This window comes from Hemiscyllium ocellatum, chromosome 5 (assembly GCF_020745735.1).
Source record: "Hemiscyllium ocellatum isolate sHemOce1 chromosome 5, sHemOce1.pat.X.cur, whole genome shotgun sequence".
NCBI lineage: Eukaryota > Metazoa > Chordata > Chondrichthyes > Orectolobiformes > Hemiscylliidae > Hemiscyllium > Hemiscyllium ocellatum.
Window position 1 is genome coordinate 125,435,960 of NC_083405.1, and position 19,329 is coordinate 125,455,288.

The 19,329-nt window shown below is 44.8% G+C and overlaps 1 protein-coding gene across 1 annotated transcript in view; it reads right to left on the reverse strand.

Annotated features, from left to right (window-relative positions):
* LOC132816237 (tetratricopeptide repeat protein 21B-like) overlaps positions 1–13,107 on the reverse strand; it is a 123,886-nt gene extending 110,779 nt beyond the window's left edge. Inside the window, exons 1-2 of the mRNA XM_060825733.1 lie at positions 12,964–13,107; positions 1,670–1,799 (exon numbers count right to left, since the gene is read on the reverse strand). Of these exons, the coding sequence (XP_060681716.1) occupies positions 1,670–1,799; positions 12,964–13,107 (274 nt within the window). The remainder of the gene's footprint in view (positions 1–1,669; positions 1,800–12,963) is intronic.
* Between the last annotated feature and the right edge of the window lie 6,222 nt (positions 13,108–19,329).

Consider the following 19,329-nt stretch of genomic DNA (forward strand, 5'->3'; position numbering starts at 1 on the left):
CGTTCTCCCTGTGTGCGCGCAGGTTTCCTCCGGGTGCTCCGGTTTCCTCCCACATTCCAAAGATGTGCGGGTCAGGTGAATTGGCTATGCTAAATTGCCCGTAGTGTTAGGTAAGGGGTAAATGTAGGGGGTATGGGTGGGTTGCGCTTCGGTGGGTCGGTGTGGACTTGTTGGGCCGAAGGGCCTGTTTCCACACTGTAAGTAATCTAATCTAATTCAGATAAATGCGAGGTGCTGCATTTTGGGAAAGCAAATTTTAGTAGGGCTTATACACTTAATGGTAAGGTCCTAGGGAGTGTTGTTGAACAAAGAGACCTTGGAGTGCAGTTCATAGCTCCTTAAAAGTGGAGTCGCAGGTAGATAGGATAGTGAAGAAAGCGTTTGGTATGTCTTCCTTTTATTAGTCAGGGTATTAAGTACAGGAGTTGGGAGGTCATGTTACGGCTGTATAGGACATTGGTTAGGCCACTGTTGGAATATTGCATGCAATTCTGGGCTCCTTCCTATTGGAAAGATGTTGTGAAACTTGAAAGGGTTCAGAAAAGGTTTACAAGGATGTTGCCAGGGTTGGAGGATCTGAGCTATAGGGAGAGACTGAACAGGCTGGGGCTGTTTTCCCTGGAGCATCGGAGGCTGAGGGGTGACCTTATAGAGGTTTACAAAATTATGTAAAGAATGTATCAATCTCTTTCTTGACCCGACCTCCACAGCTTTTTAACTTCATCTAAAATCTGCACTTCATGAGAATTCTCCATTGATGAAGCTCAATGAAAAAATGGATAGGATAAATAGGCAAAGTCTTTTCCTGGGGTCGGGGAGTCCAGAACTAGAGGGCATAGGTTTAGGGTGAGAGGGGAAAGATATAAAAGAGACCTTCGGGGCAACTTTTTCACGCAGAGGGTGGTCTGTGTATGGAATGAACTGCCAGAGGACGTGGTGGAGGCTGGTACAATTGCAACATTTAAGAGGCATTTGAACGAGTTTATGAATAGGAAGGGTTTGGAGGAATATGGGCCGGGTGCTGGCAGGTGGGACTAGATTGGGTTGGGATATCTGGTCGGCGTGGACGGGTTGGACTGAAGGGTCTGTTTCCATGCTGTACATCTCTATGACTCTATGTTGCATATATGACTTCATTCCTAACCATATAATATAACATGTTCTTGGACTCTGCTTTACTGCTGGAAGGAAATGACAATATCAAAGTTTGAGGAGATCTACTTCATTTACTGTTTTGATGCTTGGTTGCTGGAGAAGGAAACACTTATCCATTTGCATTGCCAACGGGGAGGGTGGGTGTGCGAAGCGAAAGAGAAAAATCGCATTAATATGGCAGCTTTTACAACTCCAGGATTTTATAGCCAATGACGTACTTTTGACTGGTGTAACAGGTCACAACTCATTTGGTCATGAACCATTGTTCAGGTGAAACATGTGGAGGAAAACTGAACATGGAATGACACACGGACATGCTGGAGAAACACCGAATTCTCCACATGTCTAAATCCATGGATGGGATTATCAAGCAGATATTGAAATGGTTGCTGGATCTTCCTAGCCCAGCTTTCCTCTCCATGTTCTGTCAGTGAAATGCTTTACACCCAATTGCGAACGGTCACAATGTCCCAACGCCCACTGTGCCTTCTTAGAAAGGTATATATTTTTTAACCTTCCATTAAATTCGTGAAAGCTTTGAAGAAAATCAGCACAGGCTCATTGCAGCACATCATCAATCCTTCATTCGCAGCGGTCAACGCATGGTGGAAGTATTTTTCTTGGCAGTAGTAAGCTACCGATGCCTGAAATTAAAGTGGAAAATAAATTACAACTTGCAAGCATAAAAGATACAATAATGAACAAAATGTTATACGCTTTGATATAATTCCCAGTGAAAGAGTACATCACAGAACCTACAGCTCAGAAACAGGCCATTCAGTCCATCTAATTCTGATGTTGCTCTAATTGAGTCTACTTCTATCAGCATGGAGGAGAAAGTGAGGTCTGCAGATGCTGGAGATCAGAGCTGAAAATGTGTTGCTGGAAAAGCGCAGCTTTCTATCAGCATATCAGTTCCGAGGAAGAGTCACTGTACCTGTGACGTTATCTCTGATTTTTCTCCACAGATGCTGCCAGACATGCTGAGCTTTTGCAGTTTCTGTTTTTATTCCTTTCTCCGTCATGTGTTTATCCAGCATTTACTTGAACCAGCCCCATTTGAAAAGGTACTTCACAAAAGGTTAAATCATAGTTAAGAGCTCATGGTGTTAGACAGAATATATTGACATGCAAAGAAAACTGGCTAATAGGCAGGAAACAGCAAATGGGCATAAGAGATTCTTTTTCAAATTGGCAAACTGTTACCGATGGAGTTCCACAGAGATCACTACTGTAACCACAACTATTTACAATATATACATTGAATGACTTGGAGGGAGGAAGCACAAAATCAGGTGGAAGAGAGGTAGTCAAAGAAGTGTAAAAAAGTGGGGAAAATATGAAGTTGTTCATTTTGGAAAGGAGAACAAAAGAACAGATTATTTAAATGAAGAAAAGTTGTAGAAAATTGCAACATAAAGGGACTTAGGGGTGTTTGTGCACGAATTCTAACATACAGGTGCAGCATGTAATCAGGAAGGCTAATGGAATATTGGCCCTCATAGAGTCATACAGCACAGAATCAGACCCTTCAATCCAACCCAGTACAGGCCGGCCAAATTTCCCAAACTAAACTAGTCTCATTTGTCTGTATTTGGTCCATATGCCTCTAAAACCTTCTTATTCATGTACCTGTCCAAATGTTTTTTCAATGGTAGGAGAAAGTGAGGACTGCAGATGCTGGAGATCAGAGCTGAAAATGTGTTGCTGGAAAAGCGCAGCAGGTCAGGCAGCATCCAAGGAGAAGGAGAATCGACATTTCGGGCATGAGCCCGAAAGAAGGGTTCATGCCCGAAACGTCGACTCTCCTTCTCCTTGGATGCTGCCTGACCTGCTGCGCTTTTCCAGCAACACATTTTCAGCTTTTTTCAATGGTATAATTGTACCTGCAAATACTACTTCCTCTGGGAGTTCATTCCACATATGAACCACCCTTTGTGTGAAAATCTTGCCCCTCAGGTTTCTCCTAAATATTTCACCTCTCACTTTAAAAACAGAAATCCCCTGGTCTGGGTAAATTGCATCCCAGGCTGACAGAGGAGTTGAAGCAGGAAATTGCAGGAGATCTGACACAAACTTTGAGTTCTTCTCTGGCCACAAGGCAAGTGCTGGAGAACTGGAGGACAGCAAATGTGGTTCCACTTCTTAAAATAGGAAGTAGAGATGAAGTTTCACATCACTGGTAGGGAAACTACTGGAGAAAATTCTGAAGGAGCGAATTAACACCCCCTTCAAAAAGGCATGGGTTAATTAGGAATGGTTAACATGCCTTTGTCAGACGGAAGTCATTCCTAACAAATTTGTTAGAATTTTTTGAACATGTGATCAAGAGTGTGAATGAGGTAAGTTCAGTTGATATGGTTTATGTGGATTTTAGCAAAACTTTGACAAGGTTCCATATGGGAGACGGATTGATAAGGTTTAAGCAATGGAATTCAGGGAAACTTGGGGAGATGGATGAGAAACTGGCTGAGTAGTTTGACCCAAAATGTAGTGGTTGAGGCTGTTTGAGTGACTGGAGGCAGGTGTCCAGTGGTGAACCACAAGGATCAGTACTGGGATCAGTACTCTTATTGTTTGTTATATACATGAACGGTATAGATGAAAATGTGGGGGGCATGTTAAGCAAATTTGCAGATGACACCAAGATTGGTAAAGTGGTTAGTAGCAAAGATGATGGTTGTAGGTTACAGGAAGATATAGATGGGTTGGTCAGATGGCTCCTCAGATGCTGCCTGACCTGCTGTGCTTTTCCAGCACCACTCTAATCTTGGTCAGATGGGCAGGCCAGTGGCAGATGGTATTTAATCCTGAAAATTGCAAGGTGAAGCACTTTCAAAGAAGAAACAAGATGAGTGAGTATTTAATGAATGGCAGGACACCGAGGAGCTGAGAGGAACAGAGGGATCTTGGAGTAATTATTCACAGATCCTGAAGTCAACAGAACATGTGAATAGGATAGTTAAGAAAACATATAGGACACTTGCTGTCAACAGTCATGGCATAGAGTATAAGAACAAGGAGGTAATGTTGGAGTTGTACAGAGCTTTGGTCAGACTACAACTGGAGTATTGTGTGCAGTTCTGGTCACCTCACTACAGGAAGGAAGCACTAGAGGGGGTACAGAGAAAGCTCACCAGAATGTTGCCTGGAATGGAGAAATTGACCTATAAAGAGGCACCAGATAGACTTGGACTGTTTTATCTGGTGCATGAGGGGGGATATTACTAAGATTTATAAGATTATAAGGGGTATGGACAGGGTGAATAGAGAGATGTTCCCCATGGTTGAAAGGTCAATCACAAGAGGGAAAAGTTTTACTTTAAGGGGCAGGACATTCAGAGGGGATTTGGGATAAATATTTTTCACTCAGCATGTGGTGGGAATCTGGAATGCACTGCCAGGAAGGTAGTTGAGGCTGGAAACCTTAAAAAAAATTTGGATGATATCCTTGAATGTTATGATATTTGAAGTTATCAGACGTGCAGGAAATTGGGATTAGTGCATTTTTAATGGTAGTTATGTTGGTGCTGACTCGATAGACCGAAGGGCTTTTTCTGTGCTGTATGAATCTATGAATTATACCAGGATTTGGATCAGAGATTGGAGGGATTGCTAGATCTGGGTCTAGGAAATGAGATGAGTGAAGTGGATCATTTACAGAGCAGTGATCATTAGAAGAAAGGAACAGGAGTAGGCCAATTAGCCCCTCCAGCTCGCTCCACCATTCAATAAGATCATTGCTGATCTGTAGCCTAACTCCATGGGTCTGCCTTGAGCCCATATCCTTTGATACCATTGCTTAATAAAAATTTGACTATCTCAGATTTAAATTTGACAACTGAATTAGCATCAACTGCGGCTTGAGGAAGAGAGTTCTTTCTAACGTCTCTCCTGATTGGCCTGGCCCTAGTTCTTTAACTATTCCAGAATTTTCAACCAGTGGGAATAGTTTATCTTTAACTACTAAATAAAAACCTAAAGAACTATGGATTCTGTAAATCAGAAACAAAAACAGAAGTTGCTGAAAAAGTTCAGTAGATCTGGCAGCATTTGTGAAGAGAAATCAAAGGGTCATCGGACTGGAAATGTTAATTCTGATTTTCCTTCACAGATGCTGCCAGACCCTGCTGAGCTACTTCTACTTTTGTTATCTTGATCTATCTTGCCTTTCCCTGTTAATATCCTGAAGACCTCAAATAGGCCAACCCTTAAATCTCTAAATTCTAGAGAAATAGGACGAATTTGTCTCATCACTCCCCATAAGTTAACTCCTGAAGTCCAGATATCATTTTTGTGAACTTGTGTTTAACTTCTCCAAGGCCAAAATATCCTTCTCAAGGTGTGGTGCCCAGGTCTGGACTAACTTGGCTTTTGAATAATTGCAGCATAACGTCTGTATCCCTGTACTTCAGCCCTTTAGACATGAAAGCCAGCATTCCATTAGCTTTCTTGAGTATTTTCTGCACCTATTCATGGCATTTTAAAGGGATATGCACATGAACGCCCAAATCTCATTGAAAATCCACTATTTTTAAACTTTGTGCCTTTGAGAGAAATACCTTGACGTATCCTTTCTTGGTCCGAAATGGACACCCTCACACTTGCCTATATTAAAATCATCGGAGAAAGTGAGGACTGCAGATGCTGGAAGGGCTTATGCCGTAACATCGATTCTCCTACTCCTCGGATGCTGCCTGACCTGTTGTGCTTTTCCAGCACCACACTCAGATCAAATGATTTACAGGTAAAACTTTAACAAAACAATGTGTTATCATAGAGTCATATAGATTTACAGCACGGAAACAGACCCTTCAGTCCAATTCGTTCATGCTGATCAGAGATCCTAAGGCAGGAAGCGGATATTGATTAGGAATGATCAGCCATGATCATATTGAATGGCGGTGCAGGCTCAAAGGGCAGAATGGCCTACTCCTGCACCTATTGTCTATTGTCATTTGCCAGCACTTGGCCCATATCCCTCTAAATCCTTCCTATTCATGTACCCATCCAGAAGTCTTTTAAATGTTGTAATTGTACCAACCTCCACCATTTCCTCTGGCAGCTCATTCCATACACATACCGCCTTCTGTGTGAAAAAGTTGCCCCTTAGGTTCCTTTTAAATCTTTCCCCTCTCACCTTAAACCTCTAGTTCTGGACTCCCCCACCCTAGGGAAAAGACCTTGTATATTTAACCTATTATTGAAGAGATAGTTCAGTCAATGTTTCCATGAAGGGGAAAAGTGGGGCAAACAAATCCAGAGTTCCCTGGGTGACAAAAGGTAAGAATTGTGAAGAAGAAATAGGCATGCTCATGTCAGATGTCAGATACAATCAAGACCGAGGCTGAATAGAAAAGCTCAGAGGAGAATAGTAGAGGAAGACAAGAGAAGCAAAGAGAGAATAAAAACATACACTGACAGCTAACATAAAAAACAATTATCACTTTGTAGTACATAGAACAGTACAGCACAGTATAGGCCCTTGCACCCTTGAAGTTGTGCCAACGTTTTATCCTACTTTAAGATCAAAACAAACCTACATACTCATCATTTTACTATCCCCCATGTGCCTATATAAGAATTGCTTAAATGTCCCAAATGTATCTGACTACTACCGCCGCTGGGAGTGCATTTCACACACCCCCTACTCTCTGTGTAAAGAACCTACCTCTGACATCTCCCCAAAACCTTCCTCCAATCACCTTAACATTATGCCTCCTCATGATAGCCATTTCTGCCCACGGAAAATGTCTCTGGCTATCCACTCTATCTATGTCTCTCATTATCCTGTACACTTCTATCACGTCATCTCTGATCCTTTTTTGCTCCAATAAGAAAAGCCTTAGCACCCTCAACCTTTCCTCGTAAGACATGCCCTCCAGTCCAGGCAGCATCCTGGTAAATCTCCTCTGCACCCTCTCTAAAGCTTCCACATCCTTCCACAATATTCCAAGTGTAGTACTATGTATTATTCCAAGTATATTACTATTCCAAGTAAAACTGAGATACAGGCTACTAGACTAGATAGGATTGAGGTGCATAAGAAGGAGGTGTTAGCAATTCTTGAAAGTGTAAAAATAGATAAGTCCCCTGGGCTGGATGGGATTTATCCTAGGATTCTCTAGGAAGCCAGGGAGGAGATTGCCAAGCCTTCGGCTTTGATCTTTATGTTGTCATTGTCTACAGGAATCGTGCCAGAAGACTGGAGGATAGCAAATGTTGTTCCCTTGTTCAAGAAGGGGAGTCAAGACAACCCTAGAAATTATAGTCCCATGCACCTAACATTAGTTGTGGGTAAAGTGTTGGAAAGGGTTATAAGAGCCACTAATGTAAATATATTTATTAGCAATTTTTTTTTAACTTTACAAACATATAAAATTATTGAAAAATACAATCAATGACAAATATCAGTATAATATAAAGAAAACAAACAAAAACATTAAACTACTGTCTCCTAACTATTGATCTATCCTCTAATACAAAACAAACCCTAACACTCTGCAAAGCAACACCAAAAAAAAACAGAATACAGCACAGCTATGCTCAGCGCAAAGCTCTGGAAACAGAGCAACAGGAGCATTGTATATATACTCTTATTAACTCAGGAGACCCCCTCCAGGGCCCAGGGCTTGACAAATTTAGCCATCCTGGTTAAACAAATGCCCTAGTTAAGACAACTGACAAATCTGTTTCCAAATAACTCAAGTAGGGCTGCCATGTCTTATAAAAATGGTCTTTGAGTGATGCATCACGTTTGTAAAACAGTCCAAGGGAATATGCTCCATAATTAATTCCTGCCATCCCAGCCAGCCTGACGGGTTCTCAGACACCCAGTTCATCAGAATATTCTTCCGTGCACAGTATGCAAGAATACTAAATAGTTTTTTCCCATGCCCGTCTAAAGATGGTAAATTCGGTAGACCTAAGAGGAGAGATATCGTGTCTACTTTGACTTCAGTACTCAATACCCTCCCTATTTCTCCCGCCACAGCACTCCAATAAACACAGAGCCCATGGCATGTCCAGAAGCAATGGGTAAGAGTACCTACACTTATTTTACATTTGGGGCACACTAAAGATACCCCTTTTTTAAACTTCGCCAGACGGTCTGGTGCCAGTTGAGCCCTGTGCAGAACTTTTAACTGCATAGCGCATGTCCTGTTACAGATGGAGATCTTTCGAGTATTCTTCCATGTGTTCTCCCATATTTCAGAAGAGAACTCCACATAATCAGTTAATATCCTGCCAGGCCCTGCCACCCAGCAGGCGATAGAGGGCACTAACCGAAAGGGTGCTTGTGGAACGTAGCAACAACCTCTCTGTATCAGGCTTATAGGGCTTAGTGAGAAGCCTAGTCTTTTTCTGGATGAAATCCCTAACCTGAAAAAAAACTGAAAAGATCTCTGTTGGGCAACCCATATTTTTGGCTCAGTTGCTCAAAATACATCATGACCTCCCCCTCAAACAAGTCACCCAAACTAGAAACTCCTTTCACTGCCCATAGTTTGAACCCTGAGTCCATCATCCCTGGTCGGAATTATGGCATGCCAACTGTAGGTGTAAGTGGCAAAGTCTTGGATAAATAACCTTCACTCTGACACATTGCCCTCCAAGCCTGACTGTACAAATGACAATGGGGTTCCAGCCGTGGTCCGTAACTGTCCTCATCTTATCCATGAACAACGAGTTAGTAAGAGGGCATTTTCCCTGGGAGGCCTCAATATCCAGCCATATTGAGTTTGGATCATTACCTACCCAATCACAGACAAAGGACAGCAGGGAACTCAACTGATACCTCCTGATGTCTGGGAAATCAACTCCTCCCCCTCCTTGAGGCAACTGCAATTTAGTAAGTTTGATGAGGGGTCGCCCACGATGCCAGACAAAGGAACCAAACCACCCCATAAGCTTCCGCAGCGTTGACCTGGGAAACATTATAGGGAGCATACGCATAGGATAAAGCAAACGAGAAAGAACATTCATCTTAATGAGAGATATTCGACCCAGCCATGAAATTAGAAGAGCCTCCCAACTCTGGAGCTTTCGCCTAATATTGTCGAGCAAGTGAGCAAAGTTAGTCCGAAATAACAGATCAAACTGTTATATTACTGGGGGTAATAAAAATGTCTAGGTATCGGAACCCTGCCCGTGACCACTTAAACGGGAACATAGGGCCACCTTCAACTTCTGGTACATCCTTAAGGATCCCCAAAGGTATAGCCTCTGATTTTGCAAAATTAATCTTTTATCCTGAAATAGCTCCAAATGAATTGAAACATTGTATCAAATGGGGTACAGAGGTCACCGGGTTCGATAAAAGCAGAAGGATATCATCCACATACAATATAATCTTGTGTGTCCTCAATCCCACTTGCGGAGCGGTTATGTGGATGTTCTGACGAATGGCCTCTGCCTGCAGCTCTACCACCAATGTAAACAACAGTGGTGAGAGGGGACAGAGTCGGAGTGGGGAGATAAAGTGTTAACTCTGCCCAGGACATGCAGGTCCTTGGCCTCCTCCATTGCCAGACCATGGCAACACGACGCCTGGAGGAAGAGCGCCTCATCTTCCACCTAGGAACCTTCCAACCACACAGGATGAATGCAGATTTCTCCAGCTTTCTCATTTCCTCTCCCCTCATCTTATCTCAGTCCCAACCCTCGGCCTCAGCTTAGCCTTCTTGACCTGCAATCTTCTTCCCGACCTCTCCGCCCCCCACCCCCTCTCCGGCCTATCACCCTCACCTTAACCTCCTTCCACCTATCGCATTCCCAACGCCCCTCCCCCAAGTCCCTCCTCCTACCTTTTATCTTGGCACACCCTCCTCATTCCTGAAGAAGGGCTTATGCCCGAAACGTCGATTCTCCTGCTCCTTGGATGCTGTCTGACCTGCTACATTTTTCCAGTAACACATTTTTCAGCATATAAAACCTCTACCCATTTCGCAAAGACTCCACCCAACCCAAACCGTTCTAAGATATAAAAAAATACGGCCATTCCACCCGGTCAAATGCTTTCTCTGCATCTAAGGAAATCAACAACCCCTCAATCGATTGTTGCTGACAAATTTGGACCACGTTCAGCAACCTTCTAATATTATTAGAGGACCTACAGCCCCTTATAAAGCCTGTCTGGTCCTCTTTAATAATATGGGGCAACACCCTTTCCAATCTCAGCACCAGGATGTTGGACAGAATCTTGAAAATTGAATTTAAATAGAGAGATGGGCCTGCATGAGGCACAATCCTTCTTAAGAATTAAGGAAATATTAGCTTCTCTCAAAGATGGTGGTAGGCATTCATGCATATAGGAATGATTGTACATCCCAGCATTGGCCCTGACAAATTCCCTATAAACTCTTTATAAAACTCACCCAGAAGACCATCAGGGCCAGGTGCTTTCCCACTCTGAAGTTGCCTAGCTGCCGACTGTATTTCCTGAACTGTCAAGGGGGCCATTAAGGAGAGAGGCCTGTTCCAAGGTTACCCCTGGGAGGTCCAGGTTCTTAAAAAAGGTCTCTATTTTAGCCCTCCTGTCCTCACAACCTTCAGATCAATACAATTCAGAGTGAAAGCTCCGAAAAGCCTCATTAATCTTTTTAGCATCGTATGTAAGGACCCTGGCGCTGTCTCTGATGACAGAAATGGATTGGGGTGCACACTTTTTCCTAGTCAGGTATACTAAATACTTCCCTGGCCTATCCCCATATTTGAACAGCCTCTGTCTAGCAAAAGCAAGTTCTTTCTTTGTGTTTTGTGTCAGTATTGAATTCAAGGCAGCCCAGAGGGCCCTGATCTGCTGTAGCTTAGTCACTGAAGGCTGCACAAAATGTGCTGCCTCGGCAGCTTTCAACCGCGTCTCAAGCAGATGCTGCTGTTCCTCCTTCTGTCGTTTCCGGCTAGCCGAATAGGAAATAGCTTATCCCCTAGCAAAGGCCTTAGCAGTCTCCCATAGCGTAGTACTCCTTCAAAAAGTATTCCACAAATTTGGAATCCTTAAGGAGAAAGGGGTCCAAATGCCAGTGCGCAAACCTAGCCCTTTACTCTTGGCCTTAACTTCCAAATATACTGCCATGTGATCAGACGTAGCTATATTCCCAATTTTACAACACATCATCAAATCCACAAGGGCCGAGGGAGCCAGAAAGAGGTCAATCCTCATGTGACATTTATGTGGGTTTGAAAAAAAGGTGAAGTCCCTGCCGGTAGGGTGAAGATATCTCCAATGTCCACCAGCCCCAACTCCTCGTATAAGTCAACCACCTGCTTGGCCTGCGAAGAAATAGTTGGGGGCCCACAAGGCATCCTGTCCACTGTCGGATCCAAAAGGCAATTAAAATCCCCCCCCCCCCCCCCATAAGAATGTGCTGTGTTCCAAAAGCACTCAGCTTAGAGAAAGCTCTAATCAAAAATCTGAGGGGATGCACCGGAGGACAGTAGACGTTTAAAATGCCATATTCCTCCCCGTGTATCAGGGCTTTAAGTATCACAAACTGTCCCTGCTCATCTTTCACCTGCTCTAATAATGTGAACGGAAGATTTTTCTGGATAAGTACTGCCATTCCCCTACTTTTAGTACTAAAGGATGAAAAGAATACCCAGTCATAACCCCCCAGTTGTAATTTAGGTGTTAACCATCATCAAGATGGGTGTCCTGCAAAAAATGCGATATCAACCCTTTCCCTCTTAAGGATAGAAAGCACATTTTTCCTTTTAACAGGCAAATGACTACCCTTAATGTTCCAGGTGCACCATTTAATAAGACACTTAGCCATGTCCCCTTTCAGACACCCTTGAACCCCTTGGAGGGAGAACCCTGCTTACAAATTGCTGAGCATAAGTAAATAAAGACTAGAATCGAAAAACTATATATACAAAAACTATTCTATCATAACTATGAACAACTATTACTAACAAAAAACTACAAAGAAAACTAACTACAGAACCTTGAATGGAAGACTCTTGCCCATGCCGATAGGGGCCACTCAGTCTACCCATCCCTTCCTTCACAGCTCCTTCAAACCCAGACTGTGCCCCAGCCTTAGGCCAGAGAAAAATAAACAAGGAGATGACCCTTAAATCAACAGAAAAAAGACAAAGTCAGGATGAGCACTCCACCCATCCCTGGCTTCATGTCACCTCTACTTGTGACTAAAAGAGAAGCAGAACAAACAAATAAAAGGGGTAGAGACAACAAAAAAATCCACAAAATTTCCCATCAGAAAATCCAGCTTTATTAAAAAAATGGAACAACTTATTCCAAAGCCTTTCTCCCCTTTCCAAAAAGGAAATTATTAAGGAGAAAGAAAGGAATTTTAAAAAAACGGAAAACATGGGAAAAGATAGAAAAGAGAACAAACATTAACCATATTTTTCAGGCCAATCTGTCTATTTTAAAGCGTCTTTAGCCTTATCCGCCCAGTCAAATGTATAAACTGAGTCCTTGTGGCTAAACCGAAGCACTGCGGAGTATCTCATGAAGAACTTGATGCCCAGGTTCCTCAAACTCTTTTAACTTATTCGAAGGACTTCCTCTTTCGAATTACAGCTGCAGAGAAATCCTCGAAAAACATGATTTTTGACCCCTTTGTACAGCAGTGCCTGTGGATCTTTTCCCAGGGATCTGGAAGCTTCTATGACTTTTTGCTTGTCCTTATATGAATGGAAGTGTGCTAGGACCGAGCGGGAGTGCTGCACTGGGCCTGACCTGTGCACTGTAACCCAATAAGCCCTTTCAATCTGAAGCCTGTTGGACTCGATGTGAAGGCCCAAAAACTTTGGCAGCTAGTTTTCAAAGAAGCTGACTGGCTGCTCACCTTCCTCAGTTTCAGGGAGCCTGACAATTTGGAGATTTATCCCCTGATCTCGATTTTCGAGGATTTCGATATAGTTTCGCAAGGCCTGCACCTCTCGCTCCAGCACGTGGATCCGACTGGATGAGCACTCCATTGCAGCTTCCGAAGCCTTAGTTTGACCCTCCACCTCCTCCAGCCTCTCCCTGAGGCCCTGGATCTCCTGCTCATGCTTCTACAGCATTGATACGATAGGTTGGGCCTGGGCAAGAATCTCCCCACGGATCTCCTCAATCGCAGCCGCAACTTTCAAGGTAAGTCTCTCCATCGCCACAGCCAATTCCTGTCAGGTCCCGGGGGGGGGGGGCGTGGTTCAGGATAGGTTGCTGCTGCTGCAGTCTCTGGTGTTGTAGGTGCTGCAGGGGAGTGTCCTCCCTGCTGCTGTTTGCTTGTTCCTTTTCCCTTTGGCATCCTTCCCACTCCCAAATATTAACAAATATGTGTTCTGTAAGGTTTTAAACTAATAGTTCCACCACATAGTTGGCCAGGGATGGCAAAAAAAACACCAGTATGCTTGGCTCTTAGGCAGAGCTGTCTACAGCAGTTCTACAGAATCGCTGCCATCTTGCTGAGTCCCCTACATATGCCTTCTTAATAACCCATTCAACTTGAGTGGTAACTTTGAGGGATCTATGGATATGAACCCCAAGATCCTGCTGTTTCTCCACACTGCCAAGAAGCCTGCCTTTAACCCTGTATTCTGTGTTCAAATTCAACCTTCCAAAATGAATAACTTCACACTTTTACAGGTTCAACTTCCATCTGCCACTTATCAGCCCAGTTCTCTATCCTGTCAAAGTCCTGCTGCAACCTACAACAGCCATCCACACTATCCATCCACCTTCATGTCATTGGCAAACTTACTAACCCACCCTTCCACTTCCTCATCCAAGTCATTTACAAAAGTCACAAAGAGCAGAGATCCCAGAACAGATCTCTGCGGAACACCACTGGTCACTGAGCTCCAGGCCGAATACTTTCCATCTACTATCACCCTCTGTCTTCTATGGGCCAGCCAATTCTGTATCCAGACAGCCAAATCTCCCTGTATCCCATGCCTCCTTACTTTCTGAATGAGCCTAACATGGGGAACCTTATCAAACACCTTGCTAAAATCCTTGTGCACTATATCCGTAGCTGTACCTTCAATGTGTTTTGTCACATCCTCAAAGAATTCAATAAGGCTTGTGAGGCATGACCAATCCCTCACAAAGCCATGCTGATGATCTCTAATCAAACTATGGTTTTCCAATTGATAATAAATTCTGTCTTTCATAATCCTCTCCAATAATTTGCCCACCATAGACATAAGACTGACTGGTCTGTAATTCCCAGGATTATCCCTATTCCCTTTCTTGAACAAGTGAATAGCATTTGACACCCTCCTATCATCTGGTACTACTTCAGTGGACAGTGAGGATGCAAAGATCATCATCAAAGACACCAGATTTTTTTTGTTAGATTAGGTTACTTACAGTGTGGAAACAGGTCCTTCAACCCGACAAGTCCACACCAACCCTCCGAAGAGCAACCCACCCAGACCCATTCCCCTACACTTACCCCTTCACCTAACACTACAGGATCACTTCCCTCCCTTCCCATAGTAATCTTGGGTATATCATATCTGGCTCAGGGGACTTATCTATCTTTATGTTTTTCAAAATTTTCAGTACACCCTCCATCTTAACATCAAACTGTTTGAGCATATCAGCCTGTTTCACACTGTCCTCACAAATGACAAGATCCCTCTCAGTAGTGAATACTGAAGCAAAGCATTCATTAAGAACTTCCCCTACCTCCTCTGACTTCAGGCACAAGCTCCATCCACTATCCTGGATTGGCCCTACCCTCGATCTGGCCATCCTCTTGTTCCTCATGTATGTGTAGAATGCCTTAAGAGTTTTCTTTAATTCTACCTGCTAAAGCAGTAGTGATTGGAATGAGGGCCCAGTGACTATGTGATTCCTTGATCGGAATTATTAATTTGAGTCAATCAGGGCATCTAGGCTGACAGGTATAAACAGGAGATTTATGTTCGAGCCAGGTGTCTCTGGAGAAGGAGCACGTGATGTCTGCCAACACCCTTGAGCTGTTCAGGGAGAGGTGGGAATGGAGTGCTTTATTTCCCCCTTCAACTCCATTTTGATTTAATCCCTGCCCTCCCCTTCACTGTTTGATCACTCAGCATTGAAGGGCACTGCTTGTCACTGGCCACTCAGGTGTTTCCTTTCTTCCTGGTAGTGGAAACTGAATAAAGATTTGTACACCTTGTGTCTTTCACCGTGTCTCATACCTGCACACACACAACATGGGTGCTGGGGAAAAAAAATAAGCACTACCGCAGTTAGGTGGTAGTGTGGGGGTAAAACAAAACAGGAGATTTACGTTCGAGCCAGGTGTCTCTGGAGAAGGAGCACGTGGTGTCTACCAACACCCTTGAGCTGTTCAGGGAGAGGTGGGAATGGAGTGCTTTATTTCCCCCTCCAACTACATTTTGATTTAATCCTGCTCTCCCCTTCACTGTTTGATCACGCAGCATTGCCCTTTGAGAAGGGCACTGCTTGTCACTGGCCACTTGAGTATTTCCTTTCTTCCTAGTGGTGGAAACTGGATAAAGATGTGCACACCTGTTGTCGTTCACTGTGTCTCACACCTGCACACACATGGATGCTGGGGAAAATATAAGCACTACCGCAGAAATAAATAACTGAACAAACAAACAAATAGGAAATTTGTCAGAGCCGGTGTCCCTGGAGAAAGAGCACGTGGTGTCCACCTACATCCTCAAGATTTTCAGGGAGAGGTGGGCACCGCAGGGTGTGGAGTGTATTATTTCGCCCTCTCTATTTTGATTTAATCCCTGCCCTCCCCTTCAAATTTGATCACACAGCATTGCCCTCTAAGAAGGGCAATGTTGTCACTGGCCATTTGGGTGTTTCCTTTCTTCCTGGTGGTGGAAAAAAAAACAGAAGATTCAGACAGTCTCCTCAATCTGGGGACTGGCTCTAAGCTGGCTGTTTAAAGCCCATATACTGTGCACATGTAGGTAAAGTGTGATTTGGAGATAGGATACCAGCCTCTGTGCAGCTATTTCACACTTATAGACACAGAAATAGTATAAGGGCAGGTAAAGATGGAGAGGGACAGAAAAAGGTGGCTTGGCTGAGGCATTAAATGAATACTTTAGTGGCTGTCTTTACCAAAGAAGATCAAGTAATCATGAAGTAAATTGGACACAAGAAAGTTTCAAACCCGACGAGGAGGAAGTAATGAATAGGTTCTTTGTAGAACACAAACATACAACATTACAGCGCAGTACAGGCCCTTCAGCCCTCGATGCTGCACCGAGCTATGAAACCAATCTGAAGCCCATCTAACCTACACTATTCCATCCTTATCGATATACCTATCCAATGACCATTTAAATACCCTCAACGTTGGCAAGTCTACTATTGTTGCATGCAGTGTGTTCCACACCCCTACTACTCTCTGAGTAAGGATACTACCTCTGACACCTGTCCTATATCTATCATCCCTCAATTTAAAGGCTTGTCCCCTCGTGCTAGCCATTGCCATCTGAGGAAAAAGGCTGTCACTGTCCAACCTATCTGACCATCTGATTATCTTACATGTATCAATTAAGTAACCTCTCAACCTTTTTCTCTCTAACGATTTGTATTTAATGTGACAAGGCACCAGGATCAGAAATATCCAAGACTACTCGGGGAAGTGGACTGACTGAACTGGTCCTCACCCTGAATAACTTCTCTTTTCAATCCTCCCACTTCCTCCAAACTAAAGGAGTTGCCATGGGCACCCGCATGGGCCCCAGCTATGCCTGCCTCTTCGTAGGATATGTGGAACAGTCCATCTTCCGCAACGACACTGGCACCACACCCCACCTTTTCCTCCGCTACATCGATGACTGTATCGGCGCTGCCTCGTGCTCCCACGAGGAGGTTGAACAGTTCATCAACTTTACTAACACCTTCCATCCCGACCTGAAATTCACCTGGACTGTCTCAGACTCCTCCCTCCCCTTCCTAGACCTTTCCATTTCTATCTCAGGCGACCGACTCAACACAGACATCTATTATAAACCGACTGACTCCCACAGCTACCTGGACTACACATCCTCCCACCCTGCCCCCTGCAAAAACGCCATCCCATATTCCCAATTCCTTCGTCTCCGCCGCATCTGCTCCCAGGAGGACCAATTCCAACACCGCACAGCCCAGATGGCCTCCTTCTTCAAGGACCGCAGATTCCCCCCAGACGTGATCGACGATGCCCTCCACCGCATCTCCTCCACTTCCCGCTCCTCCGCCCTTGAGCCCCGCTCCTCCAACCGCCACCAAGACAGAACCCCACTGGTTCTCACCTACCACCCCACCAACCTCCGCATACAACGTATCATCCGCCGCCATTTCCGCCACCTCCAAACGGACCCCACCACCAAGGATATATTTCCCTCCCCTCCCCTATCAGCGTTCCGCAAGGACCACTCCCTTCGTGACTCCCTCGTCAGATCCACACCCCCCACCAACCCAACCTCCACCCCCGGCACCTTCCCCTGCAACCGCAGGAAATGTAAAACTTGCGCCCACACCTCCACACTCACTTCCCTCCAAGGCCCCAAGGGATCCTTCCATATCCGCCACAAGTTCACCTGTACCTCCACACACATCATCTATTGCATCCGCTGCACCCGATGTGGCCTCCTCTATATTGGTGAGACAGGCCGCTTACTTGCGGAACGCTTCAGAGAACACCTCCGGGCCGCCCGAACCAACCAACCCAATCACCCCGTGGCTCAACACTTTAACTCTCCCTCCCACTCCACCGAGGACATGCAGGTCCTTGGACTCCTCCACCGGCAGAACACAGCAACACGATGGCTGGAGGAGGAGCGCCTCATCTTCCGCCTGGGAACCCTCCAACCACAAGGTATGAATTCAGATGATTTCTCCAGTTTCCTCATTTCCCCTCCCCCCACCTTGTCTCAGTCGGTTCCCTCAACTCAGCACCGCCCTCCTAACCTGCAATCCTCTTCCTGACCTCTCCGCCCCCACCCCACTCCGGCCTATCACCCTCACCTTGACCTCCTTCCACCTATCCCACCTCCATCGCCCCTCCCCCTAGTCCCTCCTCCCTACCTTTTATCTTAGCCTGCTTGGCTCTCTCTCTTATTCCTGATGAAGGGCTTATGCTCGAAACGTCGAATTCTCTATTCCTGAGATGCTGCCTGGCCTGCTGTGCTTTGACCAGCAACACATTTGCAGCTGTGATCTCCAGCATCTGCAGACCTCATTTTTTACTCATAGAAATTGTAGAGACATTGGCCATAATCTTCCAGTCTTCCTCTGACATTTGAGCTAGCGAATTGCAAAAATTCTGAAAGATATTTGAAAAAGTGCCACACAATAGATTGTTGAGCAATATGGAATAAAAGGAATGGTAGCAATGTGGTTATGAAACTGGCTGAATGACTGGAAACAGAAAATGGTGGCGAATGGATGCTTTTCATGCTGGAGGAAGAGTTGATTAGGTTAGATTACTTACAGTGTGGAAACAGGCCCTTCGGCCCAACAAGTCCACACTGACCCGCCAAAGCGCAACCCACCCATACCCCTACCCCTACACTTACCCCTTACCTAACACTACGGGCAATTTAGCATGGCCAATTCACCTGGCCCGCACATCTTTGGACTGTGAGAGGAAACCGGAGCACCCGGAGGAAACCCACGCAGACACGGGGAGAACGTGCAAACTCCACACAGTCAGTCGCCTGAGTCGGGAATTGAACCCAGGTCTCAGGCGCTGTGAGGCAGCAGTGCTAACCACTGTGCCACTGTGCTGCCCACAATGTTGTAATGGAGTTTCCCCAGGGGTCAGTGATAATGACCCAAAATGTTCCTGTTATTTACTAATAATCTACAGCTGGTGTTCAGGGCATATTTTCAAAAGGTCTAGATGATACAAAACTGAGAAGGAACATAATCTGGGTGAAGCAGATGTAAACTTCAAAAGTACATACACAGGTTGGTGGAATGGGCAGACCTGTGACAGATAAGATTTAACACAGGCAAGTGTGAAGTGAACATTCTGATAGGAAGAATGTAGAGAGCTGTAGTGCAATTCTAAAGGGGGTGCAGGAACAGAGGGACTTGGATATATTTGCACAAAATCATTGAAGGTGGCTGGGCAACTTGAAAACATTAACTAAAGGATTAAGAATCAGAGGAGGAGGTGACAGCCTAGTGGTATTAACGCTGGACTGTTAATCTGGAGATCCAGATAAGGTTCTGAACATCCAGGT